This window comes from Aptenodytes forsteri, unplaced genomic scaffold (assembly GCF_000699145.1).
Source record: "Aptenodytes forsteri isolate BGI_AS27 unplaced genomic scaffold, ASM69914v1 Scaffold181, whole genome shotgun sequence".
In the NCBI taxonomy this organism is placed as follows: domain Eukaryota; kingdom Metazoa; phylum Chordata; class Aves; order Sphenisciformes; family Spheniscidae; genus Aptenodytes; species Aptenodytes forsteri.
Window position 1 is genome coordinate 3,811,733 of NW_008795702.1, and position 12,668 is coordinate 3,824,400.

Consider the following 12,668-nt stretch of genomic DNA (forward strand, 5'->3'; position numbering starts at 1 on the left):
CAGAACTGCACAAGCCAGAAAACATGTTTTTATACATTTACACATCTGTAAAAATGTATCGTCACTGCCCATGAGGCCCTTGGACAATACCATTTACAAGTCAAAGATGTTTCATTGACTTCACTGGGATTAGGACTGAATCTTAATTTACTGAACAGGGAGAGAATAATCACATATTACTTACCAGGTTTAAGTCTAAAATGCTGCTGCTTTTGAAAAGTACAAATAGAATCAACTTATTTCTGTAATGCCAATGATACCACTGATGAAATCAAAGCGTTGCTTACTTTATATAACAGGCAGATATAAAGCACCAATGTACTTCACAGAGAGGATATTCTCCACCTAGGATGATAAATGTTTTGTTATTTAAGTGCAGTTTGATGTTCTCTTATTAATGTGCAATATGGTTTCGGACAATTACCAAAAGTATGTTACATTCTTTCTATATGTTTATCAAATCTCATGACTAGCCAAGTTATATGGGCATGGGTGTAGAAACAATCAAAAGGACAATCAAATAAAAAGCATCCAGCTTCTTAAAAAAATCCGTATCTTCTTTTTAAGAAAAGCGGTTGGTCATAGTAGGACTCTGAGGAGTCACAGGAGTGAAGTAACAGAAACCCATGTAAAGGGATTTTTAAGTGATTAAGGCCTTTCAGTGTTAGTCTCATACTTCTTGAGGAAATCAACTTCTCCATATTTTCTGCGCACTAAAATCATAAGTACAAGAAATGTATCAAAAGGCTTTGCCAGAGAAAACAGTTAAACCAGTAATTTGGTCACATGGTAGAATATCTTTTGGAATATGGAGATCTGGTTTAATGTCATTTATAATTTCTTCTAAAATGTCAATCGCTTTCTGATGCTGATGATATTTATGACTTCTGTGAATCCTCAGAGTCATTTGGAAGCGTAAGGTACTAATCCTCTCAGCAATCTAATGAAACAAACAGATATTGTCTTCATTTTACAGACAATGATGCTGACTTGTAGCAGGAGAGAGGAGATTTCAGAAGTGGCTAGCTCACATGAGGCACATTAGAATATTTCTTCCTAAACAAGGGAAAGTAGACACTTGGCCAGATTCTGGCCGCAATTCCACCCTCCTTTGGCTCCCCGGGGACATAAAGAGAATTGGTAGCAGCCATGGGACTGCTTTCATTTACAGGACCAACCAGTTCCTGTAGCTTCGAGCATGACAGGAGTGGTAAGATAGTTTAAAGCTGCCCTTTCTTCTCAGCCGTGATGAGTAGTACTCAGTGCACGTAATACCTAGACCAGTATCTTCATGGCACAGCCAACATTACAGCTCAGGCGTTCCTGGCTCCCTAGACCGTGTTCACAACATTACACAGGCCAATTCTAAACCCATTTTCTCTTGTAAAAGTTTTGTGGGCCAAATCTTCATTTGATACTAGTTACTATAGATACAGAGCTATGGAGCAATTTACAGCAGCTGAGGATCTGACCTTTCAATGAAATTATACCAGTAAAGCATTTGGTTAGGCAATGTGTACCATGGAGCTGCCCCGGTTTTGAGAACTCTCCAGCAAAGGAGGAGGATGGCCATGGTTATTTGTGAGTTGTGGCCTCTTTCCTGTATCTGAAATTATTTACCCTATTCATGTCAGATATTGGCAACTCTCTGCTCTTCTGGCCACCTGAAAAAAACACAGGTAAAGAATATAGGTAAAAAGAGGCATTATTTGCAATTTAAAGATTAAATAAATGTATGATTTCACAAAGGTCAGTTGGTGCTCCCAGTAATCCAAATTATAGTTGATTCTTCTGTGCAGTCCAATAAAAGAGAGTTTTTTTCCTGGCACTACTACTTGCTTTTTTATTACTTTTGTATTGTGTTTTGAAAGAAATAAGAAATTGTATTTTTTCCTCCAAATGAATAACTGTATTGAATTGTTCATACTACCTTAATTTTCTTAAGCTTTACTCCTAAGTAAAGGTTAAGATGCTTTCCAGTATTGCTAATCTAGTTTGCTACCACTAACATGGGAATGCCTGATATTTTTCCATTTGCAATGTAGTACACACCGGAAGATTTTATCGAATATGACTATGAGTATGGGGATGCAGATTATAAAGAAACTGATTCTGTAACAGAGGGACCCCCACTGTTCGAAGAGACAGTAGCACAAACAGAGGTAACAGAATCTGATCTGTTTGTTGTGTGGTGTCCAGCTGTCCCCTACCACATGGTTTGTCAATTTGTGTCTTCTGTGTATAAGCTTAATGTTTTCCTTCCACTCATTTCTTTACTCTGTAGCTGTAACACTTGCTTTCAGTTAGAGATGGAAGGTCTCACGGCTGACAGCATTCATCTCACATTTGGTTACCCTTCTTTCATTCATGCTTTCTCGATTTTCTTTTCATTTTATTTATGTTTTCCCATTCCATCTTTCATAACGTTTGCAGAAAAAGAAAGCCATGGTCAAAAAGAAGAAGAGGACAGTGGCCGCTAGCTCAAAGGACAAACCCCAAAAGGCCACAACAAAAAAATCTGAAAACTATGCATCCAAGAAGAAGAAAAGTTATCAAGCAGCAACAAAAGACAAACTAGGGGTAAAGGTAGCCAAGCAATAATCAAGATCTTTCCCAGGCCAAGACTGGAAGATCTCTGATAATAAGAAAAAATATACCTAACCCCACTAGATGAATACGGCTGGCTAATACCATAACCTGAATAAAAGTGATACCTCTTGAATTTTTCCTACAAGATTTTTTTTAATAATGTACCTTTTCTTTCATACTAGGCAAACGTTGTTGATGGATTTCAAGAGTATAGCATAGCTGAAAATGACTATGGGCCCCAGACAGAAGCTCCCTCCAGAACCACGGAAGCAAATGAGGTAATAAGGACTCTTGAGAAAATGATAGACAAAAATACTTGCCCACCAGGTGTCAATGACTGAAGAAGCACAAACACATTTTAAAAGGATGAATGTCCATCTGTGTAAATACACATATCTATGCATAACAGCAATTAATGCAAATTTATGCTTTCTCAGCAATATCAGAACCTACTATTTTCTTGGGCAGAACTCCCATTAATTCTGTAGAGATCTGCTGAATCTTTAGACTGCAGAGTTCATGATTCTGGAAATCATTCGATGATATTTGCTGTGGAAATGCAGGTTTGTTGCATTCAGTGTGGATGTGAATGGGGCTATGTCTAGTATGAACTAGGTTAAATACTAGACATAGTCCTCCTAATCTAAGAGGAAGTGAAGTCTCTAATTCTTCCTGTAACTTTTAAGATGCAGCATAAAATGAGCCTAACACAAGACAAAGAATGGCAGCATATTGAAGTTGAGTCAGAAGCCATCATTTCCTTTTAATAGTTCTTCAGCTAACAAAACCAAATTATTTGCTTTTCACTGAGGTTCTATGAAACATTGTATTTTGAACTGTCAAAAAAGATAAAATGATTATTTTCACTTATGTTAGAAACCACGTTTTTAGAAAGCCACAATGACAAGCCTAAACATTATTTTGTTAAGATTACTGCACCTAAAGCCAGTGTTGATTAATATGTCTGCATATTAATTAATGCTAGTTTTAGAAAAATGATGGCTGATTATAAGAAGTATTGTTTTCATTTTTATTTTACGTTTTCCTTTCAAAATGAAGATATGTTGCTTAAAAGATGTACAAAACTGCCCCCAAACATTTGAAAAGAGAAAGAGAGTCCCCATTTGTTTTTTGGTTTTCCTCCTATGTATCTTGGAAGGTGAAGGTGAATTAAGATACATTTTGCTCATTCTACTGTAAACTGTTCTTGTGTTAAATCTCATGTTTACTTCTCAGAACTTGATCGACGGAGGCATATTTATATCATTCTGTTTCTTGGGCAATTATAGGCCAGTCGTACAATAGTACAGTTGTTAGGAGGTGGTTCCAAAGTGCTAAATGCTTTCCTTAGCGAGAGCAGTTCTGCATAAAGGCAAAATTTGGCTTAGAATTGGTTCAGATCCGCATTTACTCTAGCTGTAAGGCAAAAGTCATAGTCCTGTAGCTAATGGAATTAGGCACCTGTTAAATCAGAATCTGGCCTTCTATTTTAATTGCAATATATTTCAATATCATGGTTAGATCAAGATATTTTTAATTACTCTGGATGTTGATTAGAGTTTTAATATATTTTTAAAGATCGTACTAGTTCATCTTTTTTGACCATCTAGAATATCCGTCTCATATTAGCAATATCTGAACTTTGATTTCTTTCAAAATTATCCTTTCAAGAGACCTCTGTAACAGAATAAAGCAATCCTCTTTTTTTTCGCAAATGGTTTTGTACATCTCAAATATAGCATTCTTTTAAACTGCTTCGGTGCTTGTAAGTTGGTTGCTTGGTTTGACAGTTTACAGACTTGGAGATGAAAGCTGAGATTTCAGAAATGTTAAAATGAATCTGAGTTTTGCAGGTGGAATTTGACTCAGCCAAAAAATACATAAATTGCCATGACAGACATGAACCATGCCTTTTTGAGTAATAAAGAAACTGCAAAATCATTAACAAGAGAAAAGAAGTTGAAACATTTAGCTCAGCATTGGTATTTGTAGACACAAAATAATAAAGAAGGCTTAACTAAAGCGATGCTTGCACTTCCTGTACATTGTTATTGTAAAAAGGTCTGAATTTATTCACTGCTCATTGCGGTGCATATGTTCATTCATGAATGCTTGTAAGCGTGAAACCAAGCAAGGAAATTTAGCTATATTTGGCACTAAAGTAACATTAAGCAAGCAGTACACATAGTGTGCTGGATATATTGATTTCAATGGTTTTGGAAATTAAAGAAAAAAGCGTATGAAAGCATTACTTCTTTGTACTACTTATACAAAGATCTTTTAATTACTCTGAAAGGCTGACCTTCCATTCCTTCAGACTCTAATTAAAAGACGGTATGCTGTAGTTCTACTGTTCTTTCTTCTTTTGACAAGTCATCATGGTGGATCAGCATATGCTTACATTGCTTTACTAACAGTAACTCACTTATTCCTCCTATTCCCAAATCTTTGCTACTGATATGAATAGCAAAATCCCGCTGAAGAAGTATTTGCTGAAGAATACATAACTGGAGAGGATTATGATAAAAAAACTGAGGAAACTGAATATGGAAACAAAGGAGTAGACCTCAGTGAATCTGATCTGCTGGTAGATGGAGATTTAGGCGAATATGATTTTTATGAATATAAAGAATATGAAGAGAAACCAACTGATTCCACTAATGAGGAGTTTGGTCCAGGTGTTCCTGCAGAGACCGATATCACAGAAACGAGCGTAAGTTGATTGAAGGCATAATGCAGATTAATTTAATTTAGTGTTTCTTTATTGTTGTACGGTCTCAGAACTGTACAGAGCCTGATCCAGAGCTCCTTGTACGTATTAGATATATTCTCACTTTTGATAGGCTTTGGATCAAGCCCATCCTCTTGTTTTAGTAATCCTGAACTTTTTATTTTTATTAAATGCAGGGGTTTTGTCTCTTTTGGTGAAGGGAATCAGGGAGGGTTGAAGATGGGAGGGAATGGAAAGAGGAGGTGGAATTCCAAAACTAAATGATAAAATGAACAGTTTTAAAAATCTTTCTAAACTAGAGCTAAAGCTGGAAAGAATGTAAGTTCTAATGCAGGTGCAAGTACTGTAATTAATATTTTTATATGATTACCCTAAGAAGTTGAAATGCATATAAGTGTCTAGAATCCTATGGCTTCTGCTGCTTTCCAAGGAGAAAGTTGATGAGTGGGAAGGTGAAGGTCTGAACCCTTTCATGAAAAGTCTCAGAACTGTACAGAGCCTGATCCAGAGCTCCTTGTACGTATTAGATATATTCTCACTTTTGATAGGCTTTGGATCAAGCCCATCCTCTTGTTTTAGTAATCCTGAACTTTTTATTTTTATTAAATGCAGGGGTTTTGTCTCTTTTGGTGAAGGGAATCAGGGAGGGTTGAAGATGGGAGGGAATGGAAAGAGGAGGTGGAATTCCAAAACTAAATGATAAAATGAACAGTTTTAAAAATCTTTCTAAACTAGAGCTAAAGCTGGAAAGAATGTAAGTTCTAATGCAGGTGCAAGTACTGTAATTAATATTTTTATATGATTACCCTAAGAAGTTGAAATGCATATAAGTGTCTAGAATCCTATGGCTTCTGCTGCTTTCCAAGGAGAAAGTTGATGAGTGGGAAGGTGAAGGTCTGAACCCTTTCATGAAAATAAGCTTAGTCAATGGTGACAGGTTTATGACCTTGCAGGAGTGATTTAACGGATCAGTATATATAAAGAAAGATAGGATGACATGGTGGATCCTGTGAATCATGCTCTTTTTTGTGTTTTATAGCTCTCTCTTTCCCTCTGACTTAATCACAGGCTTAAGAGCAAGGCTTTAATTTTCCTTTAGTTGTGCCAAGATCCTTGTTTACCAGTTTACCGGACTGTGGAAGCTGCAAAGAAAATTACTGTGACTAAGACTGGAAGCAAAATAATTCCTGCTTGGATTTTTAATTGGGAAGGCCCTGAATATAGTAGGAAAGGAGAATTCTGTTTGCAGTATTTGCTCAGTCTTATCTTTATTTTCTCCTCAGAAACTCCAAACTTCAGTTTACAAAGGATCCAAGAAATAACAGCAAATGCTGTGAGGTTGCTTTTCTCTGCCAACCTTGAAACCCATGCTTCTGTATTTCATTTATCACTCCTTTCTAAACCCTGTTGGGGTCATTGTATTTTTTAATGATCCTTATCTATGCAATGTGATACAAGCTTACTTTTTTCCTTCTAGCACAGATGGGGACACTGTGGCAGAATGACACAGAAAAGGTCAGATTATCTGCAAAGCAAAGAGCCCATAAGGCACCATTTGTGCCTGCATTAAGCAAATGACTGTGTAGACTCTATCCCCTGGTGTAAATTTCAACTTAAAATGCCTTACTACAGAACTGAAGGAGTCAGGAAGCTTGAATTAGAACCCAGGCTCTGACCTGTGCCAGCTTTATTACAACTCTCATCTGCTGAACCAGATTATATCATATCATTTTCCTTTGACATATGGATGTATTTGGAACAAGTGAAGTTCTACCTCTGTTAAAAAAGGCAAGGTGAAAAGTACTCAGTACCTGGAAACTTTCAAAAAAGGGGCAATATTTCCAAAGATGGAGACCTGATGTGATTTTTTACAACCAATTTTCATTAATATAATAAAACATATTTATCTATACCTCTTGCTACTTGATTTTTATGAACTATTGCATCGTTACTAGTGAGATCTGTGCCTTTATAAATCAGTACAAAATGCACAAGCCATGAACCTATATCTCTGTTTTTTCTTTCCAAAATATTTCATATTGAAATACTGTAACATTATCCTTAACATTTTCAAATCCCCAGCTATTTTAGTGTAAACATGGAATAACTCTACTGAAATAAAAAAGCATTTCAAATTTTCTTCTGGAAAGAGCTGAATTTAATTTCTAGTTTGCAGTGGACATGTTAGCAACCAAGAGAGGTAATTCTGAAGAAAAATACATATGTCCTGTTTTGAAAAAAAAAAAAATCATTTTCTTTTTCTTTGTTCGAAGCTTGAGTCTGTCTGTGTTCTGCCACTAGCATGTGTTATTGACCTATTGTTTTAGGTACTTCTGTTATCTTAATCCTGAACCCAAAACTTCCCGTAGAGCTGATCCTAAAAGAATTTTGCAGTTGATGCTAATTCATGTAGTTAGGAGGCATAACTGGCTATCCATGAAATACTATTTAATGTTTACCATGCCACTTAACACCTTTCCCATTTATGCCATGAAGTCATAGACTCTTCTCAGACTAATCCACGTTGTGGACGTCTAATGAATGAAGTTAGGAGCTTGAAGGGTACTGTCCATATGGGACCAAGGGATCTTTCTTTCCAGCTTACTTTAGGCTTGCTTAACTCAGAAAGCCATGAAGACTCACTGTTAATTGCCAAGAATATGTCCATTCAAATAAGAAAAGAAACAACTTTATGACTTGCACACGGAAGTTATAGATTCTTAGTCCAAAGTCCTAATGCAAACCACGGGATGCAAACTATTGCATCTCATTGGAAAACTACAAATGGACAATATCCAATAGTTTGAAAAGTATGCATGCAGTTTCTGCATTTTCCATTTCTCATGTATTACATATTTTTGATTTATATGGTTTGTGCCTGTGATGTGTTTTTCATAGCACAGATCAGTTCCAGCTTTAGCTTTCAGTTACAGGTTGCTGCTGTTCTTTATTGTACCAGGTCCTTAGACCTTCTACTTATTTTCATTTTGGGGGCTGTTTTTACTGGCCAGGTGACTGGACACGGGGCTTATGGAGAAAAAGGCCAAAAGGGAGAACCAGCTGTGATTGAACCTGTAAGTACAGATGTGGGTGAGTTTTCCTTTAGCACTGTATATGTACACTGTTGATACATCATTATCAAACCCTGTTGTTCATGATAGGATGACAGTAACCTTATCCGTGATCTCTGAAACAATCACCTGCAGTGTGGATGGTGTAAAAGTGATAACAGACAGTAGCCTGTTCAGCCTTCTCTTTCGGTTACACAAAGGACTAACCACATGTTCCTTAAAGCAAGGAGAATCTTCTTGTGCAGAGGAAAACAGAGCATCAATCTGCTCTTCAGGCCATTTATTAACTACGTCTTGGACAGACTTACAGAGATAGCTTCCCGCTTAGGCACAGGTAACTCTGTAACTACAGGTCTCAACAAGGGCACAGAAGTCCCTCTGAGAAGTTAAACAAATGCTTGTATGTTTAACCTGTGCTGGTGCGATCAAACTGCTAAAAGTTTAATTAAATACTTTCTTCGGAGGTTACAGCTTGGTCATAAGCACAGTAATGGGTCAGTAGCTTACAGACTTTTTCTCATCTTTAAATAGTAGTATAGTAACTAAGTGGCTTTTACAGTAGGACAAAGTTTACTGTAGTGTCATGCTTGACAGTTAGAAACTAAAATGTAACTGAATTAAAAAGAAGACACAGATTATACAAAAATAATCATTTTATAATACCTAGCAGGAGTTGAATGCCAGTGTGGTTTACTCTTCTCGAATTTTCAAGGACTGCTTTCAAATATGTGTTTGACCGAAATAGAAATTAAAGTTTAATCTGGTTTTTATTTCATAGAAAATTAGGTACAGAAATATCAAGGGAAAAAATTAGCTTAAGTTGAAGCCTGATAAAATACTATGATGTGCTATTGTTACCTAAATATCAAAGGTCTGGACTCCGTGACCCAAAAGCTCCCTTTTAATTCAATATTCCGACCCTAGGATTAGCATTTGGCTAAGTTACTGATCACCAGAGTTAAAGGACTACAATAATGAACAAGTTACAAGTCAAGACTGTGACCTCTCAGTCGTGTTCTGTGAAGAAGCTCAGAGCGTGTTAGCTCATAAAATGCATGGCTTTTTTAAACCATTGCAAGATACATTTAGTTTACATCCAAAATACTGAAGAGGTATCCACTGCCAATCTCCAACATTGTTGGAGTTCACTACAGCTAGCTTCAAGCTTGTTTGTCCAGTCCTCCTTCCTATGGAAAGCCAAGTACAAGTGAGGATCATGTATTCGTAGGTCTTACCATGGCCTGGAATTTGGACTAGTGTCTGCACTCAAAAAAAGGAACTAGGAGGTGCTATAAGACCCACAACATAGAAATAGCCAGAGCTGTTCACATCAAATCCTTGAAAAGCATTAAAAAAAACCTAAATATTTTGAATCAAGTACTATGAGATGCCTCCAGCCTAGCAGTCTTTCTCACTTTTAAAGCCATGCAGCAATTCAGATTCCAATTCTAGTAACTGTGGAGAGAAGATCCCCAGAAAAGTTTATCAAAACGCTAAGAAATAGTGACTTTAGTAGTTCAGCTAAAAAGGTGTTTTATAGTTTTCTCCAAGACACAACCAATTCAGTATCTTTTTTCATTCCCCCCTAGGGTATGCTCATTGAAGGACCACCGGGACCAAGAGGACCTGCTGTAAGTAGATTAATCACAATTTCCTTTTATTGCCTTTGATTTGTCCACTGTGCTTTGGTATTCATGAGTTAATGCAATTAATATTGGTCTTATCATAGTTCCCAAATGGTATATTGGACTTAGCATTTATAGAAGGGAGTAAAAAAGGGTCGTCTCCAGCATTTTCAGTGATGGCATGCTACAGGCTGAGTGCACATGAAAACCAAACTTTTGAATGTTGACTATAAATCTTTGTAAGACAAAAAAGTATACCGCCTTATAATTATTTTATCCAAATATTTGTCCAACATAACTTCCCAGAGAAAAAATAGTTCAAAAATGCTGCAAGCTGCCATTCAGCATAATAATGTCATTCATTTTCCATAGGGTCTTACAGGTCCCCCAGGTCTACAAGGTCCTGTTGGTCCTCCAGGTGACCCTGGTGAAAGGGTAAGTCGACAGAGATTATCCTGGGTATTCACGGTATGTCTTGCACTAATTGCTACAAGAGTAAGCGCGTTAGATCCTGATCTGAAATATATACACATAGGTTAAGAAACTTCAATGGAACTTTACTCAGCTGATCAAATCAACTGAGAATCTGGATAAACATTTCCTTAGTGGTAGAAATATGTACTGTAAATACAGGAAAAAAGTTAAGTTCCTATTTGTCTATATTTCTCTGTTTTGATGTGATTTTAAAATATAATAAAGCAGTAAGTACAAACATTTCATACGGATTTGAATGAGTTTTAAAAAAATCAGTATGACCAGCTATAACATGTAGAGATACAGAGAAAAACAAGCTCTGCAGAATCAAAATACACGTGGTTATGTTGAAAGTGATGGATAATATTTAGATGATCTAGGCAGAATATATTGGCCATATTAAATAACATACTGAATGAGAACCCTATCCAGTCATGAATATAACTGAAATTTAAGCTATTATTTTAGTCTGACGTGTTCTCACAAGCCTTTTCTTACCACCATAACTAACACAATTTTGAAACAGCCTAAATACATTTATTTGAGGAAAATAGGCTACAAAAAAACTTTCCTGAGTTTTATGAGTGATAGTTTACTGACGAGTCTAGCATGTTCATGCTCTATTTGTGTATAGAAGATGTTGAGAAGATGCTATTGCTTCACTGAATAATGACGTAATATTAAAATTCCAACAATGCTTCACCTTGATAGTAAGTCAGCATCCACACTTCTTTCATATTTGTTTCCTGAAGATTAACTAAACAACATATTTTGGAATTTAAACTTATAAAATTGACTAAACACATCATGTCCCTGTCGTGGAACAGACTTCATGTTTTATATAAAAAAGGACACATTACACAAATAAATAATTGTAGAAATGAGTTACCAAACTCATGAGAACAATACAGATTTCTGCAACCAGATTCTGCTGTCAGATTCCATCCTAATGAAATAACATGTCTTACTTCAAATTTTAAACGTATGTGGACAGGTTTGGGTTTTTACTTAAACAACAGTGTATGTGAATAAAGGCTCTAGCTCTTGCTATAACTATTCTGACTACTTTTCGTCTTAGGTAAAAAGTTTAGAAAAGTAACATTCTGAGAAAATTACCACTCAAGAAAAGCACATTGCTTAATTTTAAAAAGCCCGAATTAATACCTAGAATAATTGAGAATGTTGTTTAAGCGTGGAACTACAGAACAATTAGCTGAGAAATCCACCACTTTTTGTAGTTGCCTATGGTGCTTCAGCTTCTGTACTAAATTACTGTATCATTCTAATCCTAATGATGGGTATAAGACAATTGAGAAATGAATGAACATACCCTTCTGGAGAGGACCATAAGTGGTCCCACTTTTGCTTACGGTGGGGATGAATTTCACTCACATAAAATGGTGCAATGGAAGAAGACAGTGAAAACTAATCTAATCTTCAGATTCATCTTCAGTAATCTAATCTTCATCTTCTGATCTAATCTTTCAGTTCTAATCTTCACAAAGACTCATAATCATATGGCATAAAGTCACTGCAGGTCAGAGTGAAGGTTCTTTGGGTGCTTTGCAAGTGCATTTAATTATTTTTCTAATTTTTAACCTTAACTCAAAACTCCCTGTATTTATAATGGTTCTTTTTAACAATTACAACATTTTATTCAATATTTCACATCTGAATTAGTAATAATTTAAGATTTATCTGTAGTCTGTTATTAGTAGGGAATTATTTTTCAATGCTTCAGGCTTTTTTGAAAAAAGAGCTCAAACAGACTCAGTTACAGACTACTGATCTTAGTTCTTGAAGAGGGGAAAAAACACGAAAATTTTTCGGATTCCCATTGTTTTGTTCAACTCCTGAGCAGCAGAAGGAACCCGTTAAGACAGTTTGATGTTTGTTGGTCTGTCATTGCAACCCTGCAGAGAGCCGTTCTGGTGAATGAGTACTTTGTTTGGCAGGCATGCAGCAGGCAAATGAGCACTCCTGATGCAGGTCCTTCCTGCCCTGACTTCAGCTAGTAAAAATGCAGCATGCAAATTGCTGGGAGGAAAGGTGCAATTGTAAATCTGATGGTTGTCACAACGGCAGTATTTATCTATGCAGCGTGTTGGATCAATAATTAGGAGCATCACGTACACACATGGTACATTTCTTCAACTCCAGCTTACACAAAAAGTTTAG

At 36.3% G+C, this 12,668-nt stretch overlaps 1 protein-coding gene across 5 annotated transcripts in view; it reads left to right on the forward strand.

Moving 5' to 3' along the window:
• COL11A1 (collagen type XI alpha 1 chain) overlaps positions 1-12,668 on the forward strand; it is a 167,428-nt gene that overhangs the window by 51,949 nt on the left and 102,811 nt on the right. Inside the window, exons 6-12 of one of the 5 annotated variants that reach the window (XM_019473101.1) lie at positions 2,046-2,162; positions 2,434-2,586; positions 2,772-2,867; positions 5,057-5,302; positions 8,332-8,394; positions 9,981-10,022; positions 10,389-10,451. In XM_019473101.1, coding sequence (XP_019328646.1) covers positions 2,046-2,162; positions 2,434-2,586; positions 2,772-2,867; positions 5,057-5,302; positions 8,332-8,394; positions 9,981-10,022; positions 10,389-10,451 — 780 coding nt within the window. The remainder of the gene's footprint in view (positions 1-2,045; positions 2,163-2,433; positions 2,587-2,771; positions 2,868-5,056; positions 5,303-8,331; positions 8,395-9,980; positions 10,023-10,388; positions 10,452-12,668) is intronic. The other 4 variants (XM_009283198.2, XM_009283197.2, XM_009283199.2 and 1 more) reach the window with 4 other exon arrangements.